The following is a 20,191-nucleotide window of genomic DNA, read 5'->3' as shown; positions in this document are numbered from 1 at the left end:
CTCACCCCTTCCCACCCCTTCCTCCCCTCTCACGGTTCCCCTCCTCCCCCATTCTCTATCTTTCATCAGTGATTTCCCCTCCATTTTCACCCTCTGTACTCAGCCCCTCCCCAGCTCAGGATCCTTCCTTCTCACCTCTCCCCTCCCACAGGCTCCACATCCTCTCTCATTCCCCTCTTCATCTCCCACCTCTAATCCCTTCGCCAGCTCACTTCATCCCATTTCCTCTCTCTCTCTTTCTCACCCTCTTCCTATTAACAATCTGTCTGTATTACCCCCAGTTTCTCCCAATCTTTCCCTCCACCCAAAACGTGATCTCCTCTGTCCCACAGGTCCAGTCCATTCCCCTCCTCAGTTCCTCACCCTTTTCTGTATGTGGGTCTTCTCTTTCCTTCCCATCGTGGATCCTTCTCTCTCCTGCTCCAGCCCGCATCCCGAGTCTTCTCTCCTCTCCCTCTCAGCCATTGCATCCTAGCCCAAGCCATGTACAGCCTGCCTTTCCCTGTGCTCTCACCCCATCTCATGCATAAACCCACTCCCCCTGCCACATCCGAACGCACAGTCTCTCTCTCCCTCTTCCCCCACCCTAGGCAGGTCCTCCCTTTCCTACCCCTCCCACTGGCGGCCACAACCCCAGCAACGCTTTGGCCCCTGAGGGCAGCAGGAGCGACTCCTAACAGAGCGTCAGCTTCCTGTTGTTTTCCCTGCATAATGTAAGCCAGGATCTAGTTCTGTTTGCCACGCAGGCTTGCTTGCTTAAAACCCTGTTGGGAACACTGAATTGGGGTTTGCCAGTTAAGGTTCGTGGTATTGCTCTGTGACTTACCTTTCTCCCGGTCAGTCCCTGACAAAAGGTTAACTATCCAACAACCTTAAGACTCTCCACAAAGAAAATAACCAGGTTTTTAGGAGCTTCTGAAATCTTGGGTACTCGGAGATGTGTCTTAAGAACATAAGAAGTGGCCATGCTGGGTCAGACCAAGGGTCCATCAAGCCCAGCATCCTGTTTCCAACAGAGGCCAAACCAGACCACAAGAACCTGGCAATTACCCAAACACTAAGAAGATCCCATGCTACTGATGCAATTAATAGCAGTGGCTATTCCCTAAGTAAACTTGATTAATAGCCATTAATGGACTTCTCCTCCAAGCAACTATGGAAAAAGCTTTGGCTTTAATCTAACCAATCACAAGTCATGTATAGAAGGGGCACCAAGCAGGGCCTCCCGAAAAGATCTCAACACCTTTTTGAGTTCAAATGGGAGCAAAGGCACCGTGTCCCCATGCTTCGTAGAGCTGAGGGAGGCTCATTTTGGAAGGTCTGTACACACCTGTTGCACGCAGATTTAACTCGTTATTTTTGAAAGTGATTATATGAACACACAAAACTTTAAAACTCGCTGGGGTAAAGTCCGCACACAACTAACACACAGAAATTCCCAAAGAGCCATTTATACGGATAAACCCGGCTTGTATGTGTGTAAGTGGCTTTGAAAGATACTTCCTAAAATTCAAGGATACCATTGTGGACCTGACCTGGAGACGGTCACTCCCAACGAGGAGCTCCGAGGAGCGCCCTGGCAAACCCGCCCCCCTTCCTGAAGGTCCTGCAGCTTGCACGTCGCGCTTCACGGGACCCTCTAACTGCATCACGCTGCAGTAAATCCGCAGGACCGAGCGCTTACGGCATGAACCTCTCTCTTAAAACGGAGAAACGAATCACAGGGGCACGAGTGGTGGAGTAACCGCGGCTCCTGACGCGCTCCTCCTGCTCCCAGTGAAAGATGCACTCGGAAGCTGAGAGCAGAATCCAGCGAGATCCCCAGGTTTCTGGCTGAAAGCTGGGGAGGGCCGAGGAGTCCATCTGTGGAAAGGGCCATCAGCCACAGGGATATTGTGGAGGACCTCACTTTTACTCTGATCCGCTTTAAACTACTTTGCCTTATCCATTTGACCAATGTCAACCACTGTGTGTGCTGCTTTGGCGGCAGATGTACAACTTTGCAGGATGTGAATTTGAGCGAGGGCCCGGGTCATGGCTAAGTGAGCGAGAGGGCAGTGAGGGGAAGCTCTCGCTGGGAGGGGGATCAGGACAGACGCAGTGTGGATACATGACCATGTGCTTCGGTTTACTTAAATCTTGATGTACCCTGTGTGTGTGTGCGTGCCAGACATTGTGCTGGGTATGCATAGGGCTGAGCTCACAGGATATTTAACTGCTTTCTTGCTTTTCTCTCTCCTGCAGAGACCTGAAATGTGAGAACATTTTGCTGGACGAGCAGGGCTTTGTTAAGCTGACAGGTGAGTTCCCAGCTCCCTCTGTTGCATGCCGGAAAGGAGATCTTAAGAGGCAGGTGCTGAAATCTGTACTCCACGGGGGTCCCAAGGTAACCGACAGACCCTTCCCTGGCGAAAGAGCAGCAGGGACCCCTCACACTCAGCGTCAGCAACCTCAGCCAGATCCCCGGGTGCAGGGGCAACCCCTGCTCTGTCCAGGAGCCGACGATGCCGATCAGATCTCCGCAGGGTCTCGTACACCCGCCTGCAAACCTCACCCATAGACAGGAGCTTGTGCTGAGGGAGGGGGGAGGAGTCCTCACAAATACACAGAGTGATTGTGCCTCCCCCCCCCACCTCACACAGGAAGAATCGGGTCTGTGACCCAAACTCGAAAACCAGGACCGGCAATGGCTATCGATCAAAGCGGGGGTTAATGAGATACAGGGTGACCACTGACACATCATCCAGGACACGGGACATCCCCTCGGTAAAAGCCATACCAGAAGTTACCATGTTTAGAAGGCCAACCCCCTCCCCCCTCTCCACCTTCCCTCCTTCCTGGCAGTCAGATCAGTGGACTCATGGAAGGCCAGTATTGTAAAGAAGCAATAAGACGGCATTCCCAGTCTCCATGGCTGATGCTAACGCACCACTTCCCATGCCCTAAGCACACATCACAGTAAAATAGCACCTGAGGGGACAGAGAGTATGTGCTCACCGTGTCCCCATCATATCACCTGCCGCTACTCTGCCTAAGAAACTAGGAGGAATTAGAAAGAAAGGGGAAGGTAGAGGAGGAGAGAGATGGAGCGGAACCTAGGAGTGGTGTGAAAGAGAGGAATCTGAGGGGGGGGGGGGGGGGGAAGGGAGATAGAAAACAACCTAACAGAAAGAAGGGGAGAGGGCAAGAGGAATCCAAGGGGAGAGGAAGAAAAAGAACCCTCATAGGGGAAGAGGAGGTAGAGAGGGCCCTGACAGAAAAGGAGATGGAGAGGAATGCAAGGGAAGAGGGAGATAAAGAACCCTCATAGGGGAAGAGGAGGTAGAGAGGGCCGTGCTAGAAGAGGAGATGGAGAGGAATCCAAGTTGAGAGTGAGATGGAGAATTCTCACAGTGGAAGAGGAGGTAGAGAGGACCCTGACAGGAGAGGAGATGGAGAGGAATCCAAGGGGAAGGGTAGATAGAGAACCCTCACAGGAGTAGAGGAGGTAGAGAGGAACCTGAAGACTGGAGGATGGCCAAGGTAACCCCTATATTTCAAAAGGGCTCGAGGGGCAATCCGGGAAATTATAGACCAGTCAGCCCAACTTCAGTGCCGGAAAAAATAGTGGAAACTGTTCTAAAGATCAAAATCGTAGAGCATATAGAAAGACATGATTTAATGGAACATAGTCAACATGGATTTAGCCAAGGGAAGTCTTGCCTAACAAATCTGCTTCATTTCTTTGAATCGGGTTAATAAACATGTGGATAAAGGTGAACCAGTAGATGTAGTGTATTTGGATTTTCAGAAGGCGTTTGACAAAGTCCCTCATGAGAGGCTTCTAAGAAAATTAAAAAGTCATGGGATAAGAGGCCTTGTCCTTTAGTGGATTACAAACTGGCTAAAAGACAGGAAACAGAGAGTAGGATTAAATGGTCAATTTTCTCAGTGGAAAAGGGTAAACAGTGGAGTGCCTCAGGGATCTGTACTTGGACTGGTGCTTTTCAATATATTTATAAATGATCTGGAAAGGAATTCGATGAGTGTGGTTATCAAATTTGCGGATGATACAAAATTATTCAGAGTAGTTAAATCACAAGTGGATTGTGATACATTACAGGAGGACCTTGCAAGACTGGAAGATTGGGCATCCAAATGGCAGATGAAATTTAATGTGGACAAGTGCAAGGTGTTGCACATAGGGAAAAATAACCCATGCTGTAGTTACACGATGTTAGGTTCCATATTAGGAGCTACCACCAGGAAAGAGATCTAGGCGCCATAGTGGATAACACATTGAAATCGTCGGCTCAGTGTGCTGCAGCAGTCAAAAAAGCAAACAGAATGTTAGGAATTATTAGGAAGGGAATGGTTAATAGAACGGAAAATGTCATAATGCCTCTGTGTCACTCCATGGTGAGACCGTACCTTGAATACTGTGCACAATTCTGTTCACTGCATCGCAAAAAAGATATAGTTGCGATGGAGAAGGTACAGAGAAGGGCAACCAAAATGATAAAGGGGATGGAAGAGCTCCCCTATGAGGAAAGGCTGAAGAGCTTAGGGCTTTTCAGCTTGGAGAAGAGACAGCTGAGGGGGGATATGATAGAGGTCTTTAAAATCATGAGAGGTCTTGAACGAGTAGATGTGAATCAGTTATTTACACTTTCAGATAATAGAAGGACTAGGAGGCACTCCATACAGTTAGTAAGTAGCGCATGGAAGACTAATCAGAGTAAATTCTTTTTCACTCAGTGCACAAATAAGCTCTGGAATTTGTTGCCAGAGGATGTGGTTAGTGCAGTTAGTGTAACTGGGTTTAAAAAAAGTTTGGATAAATTCTTAGAAGAGAAATCCATTAACTTCTATTAATCAAGTTGACTTAGGGAATGGCCTCTGCTATTACTGGCATCAGTAGCATAGGATCATCTTGGTGTTTGGGTACTAGCCAGGTTCTTGTGACCTGGTTTGGCCTCTGTTCGAAACAGGATGCTGGGCTTGATGGACCCTTGGTCTGACCCAGCATGGCGATTCTTATGTTCTTATGAATCCAAGGGGGAGAGTGATATAGCGAACCCTCACAGGGGAAGAGGGAGTAGTGAGGACCCTGACAAAAGAAGAGATGGAGAGGAATTCAAGGGGAGAGGGGTATAGATAACCTCGTCGGAAGAGGAGGTAGATTAGACCCTGACAGAAGATGAAATGGAGAAGAATCCAAGGGAACAGGAAAATAGAAAACTCTCAAAGGGGAAGAAGAGGTAGAGAGCACCCTGACAGAAGAAGAGTTGGAGAGGAATCGAAGAGGAGCATAAGATAGTGAACCCTCACAAGAGAAGAGACGTAGAGTAATCAAAGGGGAGAGGGAGATAGAAAACCCTCACAGGGAAAAGAGGAGGTAGAGAGGACCCTGACAGAATAGGAGATGATGAAGAATCCAAGGGGAGACTGAGATAGAATATTCTCCCAGGGGAAGACGAGGTAGAGATGACCCTGACAGAAAAGGAGATGCAGAGGAATGCAAGGGAAGAGAGAAATAGAGAACCCTCACAGGGGAAGAGGAGGTAGAGAGGAACCTGACAGAAGAGGGATTAGAGAGGAATCCAAGGGGAGGGAGAAAGAGAGCAATCTGATGGGGAGGAGGATAGAGAACCCTCAAAGGGAAAGAGGAGGTAGAGAGGACCCTGACAGAAGAGGAGATGGAGAGGAATCCAAAGGGAGAGTGATACAGAACTCTCAAAGGGAAGGGGAGGTACAAAAGACCCAGGCAAAAGAGGAAATGGAGAGGAATGGAAGAGGAGATTGAGATAGAGAAGAATCCAAGGGGAGAGGGAGACAGAGAATTCTCATAGGTGAAGAGGAGGTAGAGACCCTGACAGATAACAAGATGGAGAGGAATCCATGGGGAGAGGGAGAGAGAGAACCCTTGCAATGAAAGAGGAGGCAGAGAGGAGCCTGAGGGGAGAGTGAGATAGAATATTCTCACGGTGGAAGAGGAGGTAGCGGGGACTCTGACAGAAGAGATGGAGAAGAATCTAAGGGGAGATTGAGATAGAATATTCTCACAGGGGAAGAGGAGGTAGATTGGACCCTGACAGAAGAGGGGATGGAGAAGAATCCAAGGGGAAAGGGAGAATGACAACCCTCACAGGGGAAGAGGAGGTAGAGAGGACCCTAACAGAAGAGGAGCAGGAGTGGAATCCAAGAGGAGAAGGCGATAGAGAATTATCACAGGGAAAGTGAGGCAGAAGGACCCTGACAGAAGAGGAGATGGAAATGAATCCAAGGAGAGATGGCAATAAAGAATTCTCACAGGGGAAGAGGAGGTAGAGAGGAACCTGACAGAAGAGGAAATGAGAGGAATCCAAGGGGAGAGGGAGATACAGAACCCTTGCAGGGAAAGAGGAGTTAAAGAGGCCCCTGACAGAAGAGGAGATGGAGAGGAATTCAAGTGAAGGAGATAAGAACCCCCACAGGGAAAAAGGAGATAGGGAGGACCCTGACAGAAGAGGAGATGGAGAGGAATTCAAGTGGAGAAGGAGATAAGAACCTCCACAGGGAAAAAGGAGATAGAGAGGACCCTGACAGAAGAGGAATGGAGAGGAATCAAAGGGGAGATAGAGATAGAATATTCTCACAGTGGAAGAATAGGTAGGGAGGACCCTGACATAAAAGGAGATGCAGAGGAATCCAAAGGGAGAGTGAGATACAGATACTTCACAGGGGAAGATGAGGTAGAGAGGACCTTGACAGGAGAGGGGATGCAGAGGAATCCAAGGTCAAAGAGAGATAGAGAACCCTCACAAGAAAAGAGGAGGTAGAAAGAACTATGACAGAAGAAAAAATGGAGAGGAATCCAAAGGGAGAGTGTTACTGAGCATTCTTACAGGGGAAGAAGAGGTAGAGTGGACCTTGACAGAAGAGGATATGGAGAAGTATCCAAGGGAAGAGGAGAAAGAGAACAATCACAGAGGAAGAGAAGGTAGAGAGGACCCTGCCAGAAGAAGATATGGAGAGGAATCCAAGGGGTTAGGGAGACAGAGAACACTCTCAGCAGAATAGGAGATAGAGAAGACCCCAACAGAAGAGGAAATGGAGAGGTATCCAAGGGGAGAGGAAGATGGAGAACCTCACAGGGAAAGAGGAGGAAGAGAGGACGCTGTCAGACTAGGAGATGGAGAGGAATCAAAGCGGAGAGTAAGATACAGAACCCTCACAGGGGAAAGGCAGGTAGAGAGGACCCTGACAAAAGAGCAATTGGAGTGGAATCCAAGGGGAGAGTGAGATAGAGAGGAAGCCAATGACACCGTGAGTTAGAGAAACCTCACAGGGGAAGAGGTGTTAGAGAGGACCCTAACAGATGAGGAAATGGAGAGCAATGCAAAGGGAGAGTGATATAGAGAAACCTCAAAGGGGAAGAGGAGGTAGAGAGGACCCTAATAGAAGAGGAGGAAATGGAAAGGAATCCAAGGGGAGAGGGAGATAGAGAACCCTCACAGGGAAAGAGGAGGTAGATAGGAAGCTGACAGACTAGGAGATGGAGAGGAATCAAAGTGCAGACTGTATGAAGATATATATAAATCAGTAGATGAATGTATCTCTTGGCGTTAGCTGGGGATGATTTATTATTGGTTTCTGTCACAGACTTTGGCTTTGCCAGTCAGTGTACCCCGAGGCATTCCCTGCTGAAAACCTTCTGTGGCTCTGCTGCATACACCGCCCCAGAGATCCTCATGAGGAAGAAATACAATGGAGAGCAAGCAGATCTCTGGAGCCTGTGAGTACTGTGGAGGGCAGGGCGGAGGGGGCAAACTGAAGTACCACAGGCATACTGGAGAGGGCACCTGACCTCCGGGACCTATAAGTACCATCAATGGTCTGGGAAGCACACGCTGACCTCTGGGACCTATGAGTACCCATGGACAATCTGGGAAGGACACACTGACCTCTGGGTCCTGTGTACCAAGGACAGACCGGAGAGGGCACACTGACCTCTGGGACCTATGAGTACCACAGACAGTCTAGGGACATCACAATGACCCCTGGGTCCTGAATACCATAGACAGACTGGAGAGGGCACACCGACCTCTGGGACCTATAAGTACCATCAATAGTCTGGAAAGGATACACTGACCTCTGGGTCCTGAGTACCACAATCTGGGGACAGCACACTGACATCTGGGTCCTGAGTACCAAGGACAGACTGAAGAGGGCACATTGACCTCTGGAACCATTGAGTACCATGGACAGTCTGGGGATAGCACACTGACCTCTGGGTCCTGAGTACCATAGACAGACTGGAGAGGACACACTGACTTCTGAGTACCATGGACAGTCTGGGGATATCACACTGACCTCAGGGACCTATGAGTACCACAGACAGTCTGGGGACATCACACTGACCTCTGGGTCCTGAGTACCACAGACAGTCTGGGGACATCACACTGACCTCTGGGTCCTGAGTACCATAGTCAGACTGGAGAGGACATACTGACATCTGAGTACCATGGACAGACTGGAGAAGGCATACTGACCTCTGGGATCCATGAGTACCACAGACAGTCTGGGGACATCACACTGACCTCTGGGTCCTGAGTACCATAGTCAGACTGGAGAGGACATACTGACATCTGAGTACCATGGACAGACTGGAGAAGGCATACTGACCTCTGGGATCCATGAGTACCACAGACAGTCTGGGGACATCACACTGACCTCTGGGTCCTGAGTACCATAGTCAGACTGGAGAGGACATACTGACATCTGAGTACCACAGACAGTCTGGGGACATCACACTGACCTCAGGGACCTATGAGTACCACAGACAGTCTGGGGACATCACACTGACCTGTGGGTCCTGAGTACCAAGGACAGACTGAAGAGGGCACATTGACCTCTGGAACCATTGAGTACCATGGACAGTCTGGGGATATCACACTGACCTCTGGGACCTATGAGCACCACAGACAGTCTGGGGACATCACACTGACCTGTGGGTCCTGAGTACCAAGGACAGACTGAAGAGGGCACATTGACCTCTGGAACCATTGAGTACCATGGACAGTCTGGGGATATCACACTGACCTCAGGGACCTATGAGTACCACAGACAGTCTGGGGACATCACACTGACCTGTGGGTCCTGAGTACCACCGACAGACTGGAGAGGGCACATTGACCTCTGGAACCATTGAGTACCATGGACAGTCTGGGGATATCACACTGACCTCAGGGACCTATGAGTACCACAGACAGTCTGGGGACATCACACTGACCTGTGGGTCCTGAGTACCACCGACAGACTGGAGAGGGCACACTGATGTCTGAGTACCATGGACAGACTGGAGAAGGCATACTGACCTCTGGGATCCATGAGTACCACAGACAGTCTGGGGACATCACACTGACCTCTGGGACCTATGAGTACCATGAACAGTCTGGATAGGGCATAACAACGTTACTTTCTAACATTACTTTGTTGTTCCTTGCCCAGAGGGTCCTCAGTTTCTGATGAGTGAAAAACAAATGACAGCCAAAAAGAAGACAAAACAGGCCCATCCAGTCTGGCCTGCTGATATTCTTCCACGTTGTCTTAAAGACGGTTTTTAATCTGACTTGTGACTCATGTTTTCTCAAGGTGTATATATTGAAACGTTGGGCTCCATGGTGGGAAGATGTGCTATAAATTGTCATAAGCATTAAGCACTCATATGCAACCCTACACCAGCTCCTCCACCCATCATGTCTTCTACCTAAGCCTTCAGCCCTTTCCCTGGTACTGCCCCCAGCAGATCAGTCCCCAGCATGGCCGCCGTCACCTTCACAGGTGGGCCACGTCAGACTCTACTATCTGCCTCTTTAAGCCTTACAAATCCAACAAGAAACCCATGTGCTAGCACCGAGCTTTCTAACAATCCAGAGAGTCACCAAAACCAGTAAGTCCTGCAGCCTCCTGCTGCTCATTGAAGACACTGCACACCCAGCTTTCCCAGACTCCCAGTGCATTCACTTCACCACTGTTAGGGCACAGTGACCTCCGGAGCCTGTGGGTGCCATGGGCGGTCCTGGGGGCACACATTGATATCTCTGCGTCCGAGGTGACACACTGACCCCTCAGAGCCCAACAGTAGCATGTAACGTCTTGGGGGGGTGGGGTGCACTGTAATGCCAGGGCGCGGTCTCGTCTGATCCTGTTGACTCTCTCTCCTTGTGCAGGGGAGTCATTCTGTACGCCATGGTGACTGGAAAGCTTCCCTTCAAAGAAAGACAGCCCTGCAAGATGCTGCGTATGATTAAACGTGGACTGACCTTCCGCTGCGCTGTCTCGCAAGGTGAAAGACCGAGTGTGGGGCTCTGTACACAGCTGTGCACAGCTGGATGTGTATCGCCATGCCTGGCAGTACGACAAAGGGTGTGCAGAGCAGCACTGTCGTTACCTTGACTGTGGCACTAAGAGATGGAATAATTGACCCACACCCCCCCTCTCTTTTTAACCTCTTGGTGACCCGGGTCCCCACTAGCGCGAGTTCCCCGAGCGCAGCACCATTACCTGTGAGTGCCAGCTGAGCGTCTGCAGCTGTGCTTAGATACCGAGATGTGCACCCAGCTGGAATTACAATTCCTTCCCCCCCCCCCCCCCCCCCCCACTGATAGGTGCTGGGAGATGCTGAGCCTGCTAACTCAGACCCGGTGGGCTCTTAGGTCCAATGGTCACCCAGGAGTGTGGTTTAACCACGAGTGCATGACCGGCGAGAGAACGCACAAAGGTCAGGGCTGCTGGGCTTCAGGACCATCGGCTTTGTTATGTTAGACGAGGACCTGGGGGAGGGCTCCGGGGAGATCTTCGTGAAGCGGAACCACAGTGAGCTAAACGTATGGGACTAGAGCAGGAGCAGGAAATCTCTCTCAGGAAAGTGAGGGAAAGCAGGAGGAAATGGAGAGCAGTACGTTTTTCAAAGCTGGTGATGGAAACGACAAAGGATCAGCATTGAAAAGGTAGAAGGGACTTCAGGAAAAGAGAGAGCCCAGGGAAGGAATATCTGGAAAAAGTCCAGAGAAGCAGGGAAGGTGTTCAGAAGGACACAAAGGGGGGGGTGAGAGGGAGAAGAGACAGCTAAGGCAGTAAAGTGAGCTGTCGAGATTTATTATTTTTTCCAGATTCAGGAGCCCCCATGAGAGAGTCCTCGGGAAATGACAAAGCCATGGGGATAGGAGGCAGTGTCCTAGTGTGGACTGGGTACTGGTTAAAAGGCTGGAAGAGAGAGCAGGAGTAAAAGGTCAGTTTTCCCAAACGGAGAGAGGTCGTTAGTGGAGTACCGTGCGGATCAGTACCGGGACCGGTGCTACTTAGCATATTCACAAACCATCAGGGATAGGGAATGACAAGTGAGGGGGGACCCGGTTTGCAGATGACCCAAAGTTGTTCAAAGTCGATAAAAGAGCAGCGGATTACGAGGTAGTGCAGAGGGACCTTGTGAGACAGGAGGATCGGGCGTCCGAATGACAGACGAAACCGAATGCGGAAAAAGTGGAAAAGGAAGCGGGGAGGGGAAAAAAGAACAGCAACTGCGGGAAGAGACTGCTTGAGTCCTGCAACTGAGAGCCACTACCCAGAAAAACGACAGCACGCCGAAATCCTCAGCTCAGTCTGCCCTGGTGCTTATAAAAGCAAATCGCAGGTTAGGGATTATTTAGAAAGGAGAATAACATATAATGCGCCTCTGTATGCTGCGTCCACAGCTTCAGTACTGAGGGTCAATAAGATAATCTGCAACTAGAAAGGGGTCTTAAGAATGATAAAGGGGCTGGAACAGCTTCCATGTGATGTGCAAGCGCTCTTCAGCTTGCAGAAGAGACAGCTGAGTAGAGATATGATAGAGGTTTAGAAAATCATGAATAGGGTGCAACAGGTCAATAGGGACCGGTTATTTACCCTGTCAGACAACACTAGGACTAGGGGACTCTCCATAACGCAGGGAGCAGATTTTTAAACAAATCATGCAAAGAATAATTTCACTCAATGCACAATCAAGCAGTGAAATTTGTTGCTGGAGGATGTGTTCAAGGCATCTAGAATGGACAAAACTACTTACCTGATAATTTCATTTTCCTTAGTGTAGACAGATGGGCTCAGGAGCAGTGGGTTTATACTCCCCCTGCCAGCAGATGGAGACAGAGCAAGCTGACGTCACAGTATACATAACCCTGCAGTGACCCCAGCCTGCCTGTATTCTCTTCCAAAGCAACTGTGGACAGACTGGCAAAAAAACAGGATTAAAAACAGGCAACCAAAACTGCACTCACCCAACCATAAACAGTGAACTCACATAAGATTCTAGGTAGCCCAATCTAGGGAGTGGATGAACAGTTACCAGTAATCCCTTGGGATCCAGAGCCCCACGGGAGGACTATTAACACACTCATGCGGCAGCCGAGGGTGGGAAGCTGTGTCCATCTGTTTACATTAAGGAAAGCGAAATTATCAGGTAAGTACTTGGAGGAGAAGTCCATTACCTGCTATTAATTAAGTTGACTTAGAAAATAGCCACTGCTATTACTAGCAAAGGTAACATGGAATAGACTTAGTTTTTGGGTACTTGCCAGGTTCTTATGGCCTGGATTGGCCACTGTTGGAAACAGGATGCTGGGCTTGATGGACCCTTGCTCTGACCCAGTATGGCAATTTCTTATGTTCTTATTTCCTAGCATGTAGAGTGTTGGACTCAGGACCAGTTGGATGTACCAATGGTATTCTTGAACAGGGTGGGAGGCTGCCCACAGTCCAGTCAACACCACACGTACAAAGGCTGCATCCTCACAGGCCTGCACATCCAGACAATAAAACCTGGAAAAGGTATGTGAGGAGGACGACGTCGCAACTCAGCAAATACTGACGGGAGACAACAGAGTAACCTCCGCCCATGGCACTACCTGAGCCCTAGTGGAATGAGCCCAAACCTGAGTAGGCAACGGCGTTCCAGCACCCACATATGTGGCTGGGAACACCTCCTGATGTTACGATGCTGCTTGCGGGCCTAGCCACAAGCAGCCTCTCACCTCTGCCACCGCTGTCTCTTCTGCAGCCTGGAGGCCACCGCTGACGCTGCTGGAATCGCAGCCCAAGCACCACCACCTGACATTCTCGGCGGGCAGAGCCACCACGGTTGTCACCTGGAGGCCGCAGCCTATGCTGCCAAACGCGGCCTGAGCCCTGCCGCTTGTTCCCGCAGCTCAGAGCCGCCACCGCCGTGTCTCCTCGCAGCAGGAAGCCACCACTGGCCTGCTCCTTCTTTGCAGCATGGAGCTGCCAATGTCAGAGCCTAGTTTTGCGGCCTAGTGCCCTCTCCAGCCTGATCTTCATGGCATGGACGCAGATGCTGTCCCAGGTCCTGGCCTTCCTCTAGGCCCCGCGGCCCTGCCTGATGACAACTCCAGGCTGTCTTCTCTTCAGCCCTATAAAAGGGCTTGTCAGTCCCTTGTTGCCTTCGCAAGGAGCCAGTCCGCTCCTGCATTCTTCGTCTGTTCCAGCTCATGGGTCCAGGAGGCTTCTGAGGTCCATCGCTTCTTCAAGGTCCTTTGTTCTTCGTGGGCGCTCCCTTGTCTTGTTCGTGGTCCCTGGTCTCTCGTCGGATCCTGTGTTCTCTCCAGATGTTCCTGTCTCCAGATGTTCCTGATGTCCCATGTTCCAGTCCTGATCCCGATGTCCTCAAGTTTCTTATTTGTTCATCCTTCCTGGCATGCCACTGTCGTGGTCCATGACCAGCCCATGGGGGGCTGTGTAGGGCGCTTCGTGACACAAGGCCTACCTTCTCCTCTGCAGCGCAAGTCTCCAGAACATATAGCCGCCAGGAACACTATCTTCAAGGTCAACAACCGCCAGGAAAAACCTACGCAGCAGTCAGAACTTAGGACCTGCCAAGAAATCCAGCACCAAGTTAAGACTCCACAAGGGAACCAGCAACCTAAAGGGCCTAAGATGCTTCACTCTCTTCAAAAAATGGACCACATCAGGATGAGACAACAAGGAATTACCAATCACCGGGCCCCTAAAATAGGCATGAGTCACTACTTCTACCTTCAAGGAACTGAGGGCCAAGCTTTTATTCAACCCATCCTGCAAAACATCCAGAATAAGCGGGATCTTAACTGAGCGAAGATGAACACCGTGCTCCTCGCACCAGGCCGCAAACACTCTCCAAACCCGCACTAGGCTAAGGAAGTGGAGAACTTCTGAGTGCGGAATAAAATGGCAATCACCGCAGAAGAATATCCCTGCTTCAATAGACGAGTCCTCTCAAGGGCAAAACTGTAAGACAGAACAGAGTCGGATCCTCGTGAAGAACTGGTCCCTGCTGCAACAGATCAATTTGTGGTGGAAGACAAAGGGGCATCTCCACCAGGAGCCTTCACAGATCTGCACACCACGAACGCCCGGTCCAGCTGGAGCCACTAAGAGCACCAGCCTTCTGTGGCCTTCAATCTTGTGAGAATTATCCTACCCAACAAGGGCCATGGAGGAAAGGCATAAAGCAACTTCTTCCAGCCAGACCTGAACGAGAGCATCTATGCTGAAAGACCACAGATCTCTCCTGTGACTGAAGAATCGAAGAACCTTCACATTGCTAGAAGTTGCCATCAGGTCTAGAAATGGAAAGCCCCAGCGATCCACTATCAGCTGAAATGCCTAGGATGACAACACTCATTCTCCTGGATTCAGACTCTCCCTGTTGAAAAAGTCTGCTCTTACTTTGTCTTTTCCTGCAATTTGAGAGGCTGAGATCATCCGCAGATGACCTTCTGCCCATTCCATAAGCTGGTCTATTTCCTGCAACACTTGCAGACTCTTGGTGCCTCCCTGACAATTGATGTAGGCCACTGTCATCATGTTGTCCAAAATCACATGGACTGCCTGACCCTGCAGCCTGTGATTGAACTGCAAGCATGCCAGCCCAACTGCCTGGGCTTCCAGGCGATTGATGCTCCAGTGAGACTCTTTAGCATTCCAATGACCTTGGGCCACCAGCTCCTGACAGAGAGCTTCCCAAACTTGGAGACTGTCAACTGTCATGAGCACCAACCAGGTCAGGGAGGACAAAGAAACACCTTTTCTCAAATGAGCCACCTGCAACCGCCAGTGGAGGCAAGAACAGATATCCATCGGCAAGTGGAACCAAACCAAATAGTCCTGAGACTGTGGGTTCCATCGAGACAGTAGAGAGCACTGAAGAGGACGCATATGCTCCCTCGCCCATGGCACAACTTTCAGGGTTGCTGCCATCAAGCTGAGCACCTGAGATAGGACCACACCATCGGGAGTATGGTGTGCATCAACTGACACCTGAGACATAAATTTATGAATCCGTACTTCCAGCAGGAAAACTTTGTCCTGCCCCATGTCGAACTGAACCCCCATATACTCCAATTAAAGAGATGGTTGAAGACTGCTCTTGGCCAGGTTCACTACCCGACCGAGCTCCTGCAATAAGGAGATTACCTTGTGTGTTACCAGGCGGCTTTCTTCCTGAGACCTGGCTCGAATCAGTCAATCGTTCAAGTATGGGTACACCAGGATCCCTTCTCTTCTCAAGGCCACTGCTAAGACCATCTTAACCTTGGAACATGTTCTTGGGGCGATGGCCAGACCAAAGGGCAGTGCCATAAACTGATCATGGTGCCCCAACACCGCAAAACATAGAAAACACTGGTGCTCCAAATGGATGGGAATATGCAGGTAGGCCTCGGACAGATCTAGGGAGGTCAGACATTCCCCTAACTGCACCGACATTATCACAGAGCATAAGGTTTCCATGCGAAAATGAGTCACCTTCAAATGACGGATGACTCTTTTAAGATCCAGGATGGGATGAAAGGAGCCCTCCTTCACAACAAAATAAATGGAATATTTCTTGAGACGTGGGCACCAGAACCACAGCTATCAGCTTGAGTAGCCTTTGAAGCATGAACTCCACTTCCTGCTTCTTCTGCGGGGAGTGGCACAGGGACTCCATAAAAATGTCCCGAGGAATGCTGCAAAATTCCAACACATATCCTTCTCATATTACCTCCAGGACCCATTGATCCGACGTGATCTTGATCCACCTCTGATAAAACAGAGAGAGGCATCCTCCTATCTCTTGTTCCCGAAGATGAATCAGCAACCCTTCATTGGGAAGGTAAGCAAGCTTAGGGGTGCAGGGAGCTGTCTGCCACAGGACACTTCCAGTTCACCTCCCACTTCATGTCACGATCCTACGCTCAGGAAAAAGACAGTGAGTTCTCAGAAACAGACTTTTATTTATTTAATTTGGCAGAATTTAGAATTCAGAAATTAACAACTATTCCTATCTCTAACATCCTGGCCACTAAGCACCAATTTACCCTTAAAAAGTTCTGTACTATGGGTGGTTTCAAACATGCCATAAACCTTAGCCTACTTAATATATTAATACTTATAGCTAACTTACTTACCCCCCTGGTCCCAACTTCAGGTGATATTCCTCTGTTCTCCACTGAAGCAGCTCTGGATAGAGGTCTGGAGAATATGGACAGGGGAGAAGGCTTGCTTCCTGGGCTTGATACTGGCAGAGCTGGCAGGTGATCTGGGAAGGAGACTTGCTTCTTGTTCTGGTACTTGCTGAGCTTTCTGGGGCTTGCTCTCGACTCTCACCATCTTAGACTCCGTGTCACTTTCTAAACCTGAGCAAGGCATCTCCTCTCTCTGGTCTCCTGCCCCAGTCTCCTGGCCACACCTAGTCTTCTCTATCCTCAATAGCAGGGGTGTTGATTTGCTTAGAGCTCCCCTTTCACTCTTCAGATTCCTTTTCTTTCAGGAGTCCCTCTCTGGTTTCAGGGTCACTTTTTTTTCCTTATTTCCCCCCATCATACTTTGCAGCTGATATATATGCATAAGCTTATGCATAATCACGTGGTGGGTGTAACATAGAAACATCGAAACATAGAAATGACAGAAGAAGACCAAACGGCCCATCCAGTCTGCCCAGCAAGCTACGCACTTTATCCATTTTTTTCCCCCTTTTTTTTCTCTCCCACATGTTACTATTGGCTTCCAGTACCCTCCAGCCCTAATTCCCCTCCACCCCACCACCAATTTAGAGAGCAGCTTTGAATCTGCATCCAAGTGACATCCAGCTCAATTAGGGGTAGCAACCACTGTAACAAGCAGGCCACACCCTTACCCCATACTCTTACCCACCCCTGTTTTTATTTTTGGAGATAGCAGCCCTCCATCCTTCCGCTCCGTGAAGGTGGAACACCAACTACTGGCCACTGGCATCCCGCTCCGTGAATGCCTCTGTGGCTACTGCCGCTCCGTGCAGTGTTTTGCTGCCTCCTCTTTATTCACGCCCTCTAGACTTGATGGATCCACAGTTTTTATCCCATGCCCCTTTGAAGTCGTTCACAGTTTTAGACTTCACCACTTCCTCCGGAAGGGCATTCCAGGCATCCACCACCCTTTCCGTGAAGAAATACTTCCTGACATTGGTTCTTAGTCTTCCTCCCTGGAGCCTCAGCTCGTGACCTCTGGTTCTGCTGATTTTTTTCCGACGGAAAAGGTTTGTCGTTGTCTTTGGATCATTAAAGTTTTTCAAGTATCTGAAAGCCTGAATCATATCACCCCTGCTCCTCCTTTCCTCCAGGGAGTACATATTTAGATTGTTCAATCTCTCCTCGTATGTCATCCTATGAAGACCCTCCACCTTCCTGGTCGCCCTTCTCTGTACTGCTTCCATCTTGTCCTTGTCTCTTTGTAGATACGGTCTCCAGAACTGAACACAGTACTCCAGGTGAGGTCTCACCAAGGACCTGTACAAGGGGATAATCACTTCCCTTTTCTTACTCGATATTCCTCTCTCTATGCAGCCCAGCATTCTTCTGGCTTTTGCTGGGCTGCATAGAGAGAGGTCCTTACCACATTGCAGGTCTTTCCACCCCTTCCCATTTCTTTGGGGGCGGTGGGTCCTGCCATGTCTTGGACCAAGGCTGTATGCTAGAGTGTTTTCTCAGTCTCAAACTGCCCCCTTCTTCCAAGGGTGGAGGTCCTTATGACCTCTGGACTTGCCTTGGTCAGTCTGCGACTGCAGCTTAGGAGCTTAACTGCTGCATTGTCCCTCTGTCTTCTTTTATATTTACACAGAAACATACAAACAGGCAGATCTTGATAACGTATCCTTCAGAGTAAAGTTCTCATCTGGGCAAGGTCTCTTCTTTTTCCACTGAGACAGAGTCTTGGCCTGTCAGTACACTGGTCTGCATATTTCATGGCTATTATGATTCATATTTGGTGCTTTCATGGGATATCACCCTACAGGAAGCTCAGGCAAGTCCGCTACCTGAGCCCACTCCTCTCTTGGGCTGTCTGGGATGAAAGAACTGAGACCTACTGAAAGGCTGAGTCTTCTGAAAAGTTGACCCTCTGTAGGGACAAAAACACTTGGAACCTCAGAGCCAACCCCTCATACCAAAAGGTGCTGAAATTGCTGCTTATCCTCCGGCAAGCGAGGAAGCAGAGATTCGCCCACTTACTGGTCATTTTCTCCAGCTTGCTTCCAAATAAGAGTGAGCCCTTAAAGGGCATCTTTGTAATATTAGCTTTGGCTGCTGCATCAGCAGACCAATGTTGCAACCAAAGTTGATGCCTGGCTGCTATCACTGAAGCCACTCCTCCGGCCGAGGTCTGGACCAAATTGCAGCTGGCGTCTGCCAAAAAGACAGCAGTGGGCTCCATAACAGCTATGGAATTCCCTCCAGAATCATCAGCCTCCTGAGAGAGAAGCAGACAATATCTCGCCACAAGGCACAACAGGAAGCAATCTGTAAAGTCATCGCCACTGCCTCAAAGGCTTACTTAAGGATAGCCTCAATCCTTCTATCATGCACATCCTTCAAGGCTGCTCCTCCCTCTATGGGGATAGTCATCCACTTAGACACAGCACATACCAGGGCATCCACGTTGGGAAAACGCAAATGCTCTCTCACACAGCCGGCTCCAGGGGGTAACAATCCTTCCAATGTTCGACCCCCTTTAAAAATGGCCTCTGGGGCATCCCATTCCAGATCAATCAATTCCTGAATGGCAACCATCACTGGGGAAAAACAAGAGGCTTTACGTAAGGAAATCGAAATAGGATTCTTCCTCAGCTCTGACAAGGCATCCAAACCAGGAACACCCAGACGTCTCAAGGTCTGGGAAATCAGGGCTGGCAGTTCATCTCTATGAAAGATCTGCAACGTTGATCGATATGGTTCCAGTCCCGGAGGAATTTCCCCCTCCTCCAGGGAATCAGGAACAACCTCATCATCAGTGCCATTCGGGTTCCTGTTGGGGAGTACTTGCAGGGAGCTGAGGCGAGCCCCGGTGCTTAAGCATAGAAGTGAAAGAGGGAGGAGCCACCGGCTGAGCTTCCAGCCTGATAAGAATGGATGAAGTGGAGGACTGTGCTGGAAGAAAGGCTTGTAAGCCTTGAAAATATTCCACCCGAGAAAAGGGCAGCTGGATCCATACCAAGCCCAGAAGGAACTGGAGCTGATCCCACAGAACTGCCCTCACCAGCAAAGGAGCCAGTCAAGGGAGAACTAAGACCTGGCATCCCCCCCCCCCCCCCAGTCAAGGTCGTAACCAATCCATCATCAGCCATGTTTAGCAAAATCTGAGGAAGACAACTCTCCCTGAGCGTTGGAACAGCGCTGACACAAGTTAGAAGACAGGTCAGGCTGAGGATCCCTAATATGACAGCAACACAAAGAGGAAGGCATTTAGGCTTCTTGTTGCCATGAAGGCGATAAACTTGTGTCTAAACGGCTCATGTTCAAAAAGTTATGCACACAAAATGTAAGCGCCGCAGAAGGAAGCACGACAAGGTGCATGCACGGCTTGTGCGCCAAGCTAAAGTGGGCGAACAGTTCAAACCTGGGGTGCATAAAGGTGCAGCCAAAACTGAGCACACAACGCGAGCCAGAGCCGACGCACTGTGCGCACCCTCGGCCTGTAGAAGAAGAGTGCGCGAAAAACGCCACCACAGCCCATCCCGAGGCCTGCAAGGAAAAAGCCTAACTGCGGGGCCGCTCAACATGGCAGGCTGCCCAGTTCCTCCACCCCAACGAAGCGGGGAAACAACATCGATTCAACATTGATTCAAAGATACAATTTTATTTTATTTTTTTTTTTTACCTTACCTGAGCTCAGCGCTTACCAG

General features: G+C 49.8%; 1 protein-coding gene across 2 annotated transcripts in view; it reads left to right on the top strand.

Moving 5' to 3' along the window:
• Positions 1–20,191, top strand: part of LOC115081395 (testis-specific serine/threonine-protein kinase 5-like) — a 101,792-nt gene that overhangs the window by 53,512 nt on the left and 28,089 nt on the right. For both annotated transcript variants that reach the window (XM_029585848.1, XM_029585847.1), the window contains exons 4-6: positions 2,245–2,300; positions 7,624–7,756; positions 10,194–10,309. In XM_029585848.1, coding sequence (XP_029441708.1) covers positions 2,245–2,300; positions 7,624–7,756; positions 10,194–10,309 — 305 coding nt within the window. The remainder of the gene's footprint in view (positions 1–2,244; positions 2,301–7,623; positions 7,757–10,193; positions 10,310–20,191) is intronic.

This window comes from Rhinatrema bivittatum, unplaced genomic scaffold (assembly GCF_901001135.1).
Source record: "Rhinatrema bivittatum unplaced genomic scaffold, aRhiBiv1.1, whole genome shotgun sequence".
Lineage (NCBI taxonomy): Eukaryota > Metazoa > Chordata > Amphibia > Gymnophiona > Rhinatrematidae > Rhinatrema > Rhinatrema bivittatum.
This window is presented reverse-complemented; position numbering and strand designations above follow the sequence as displayed.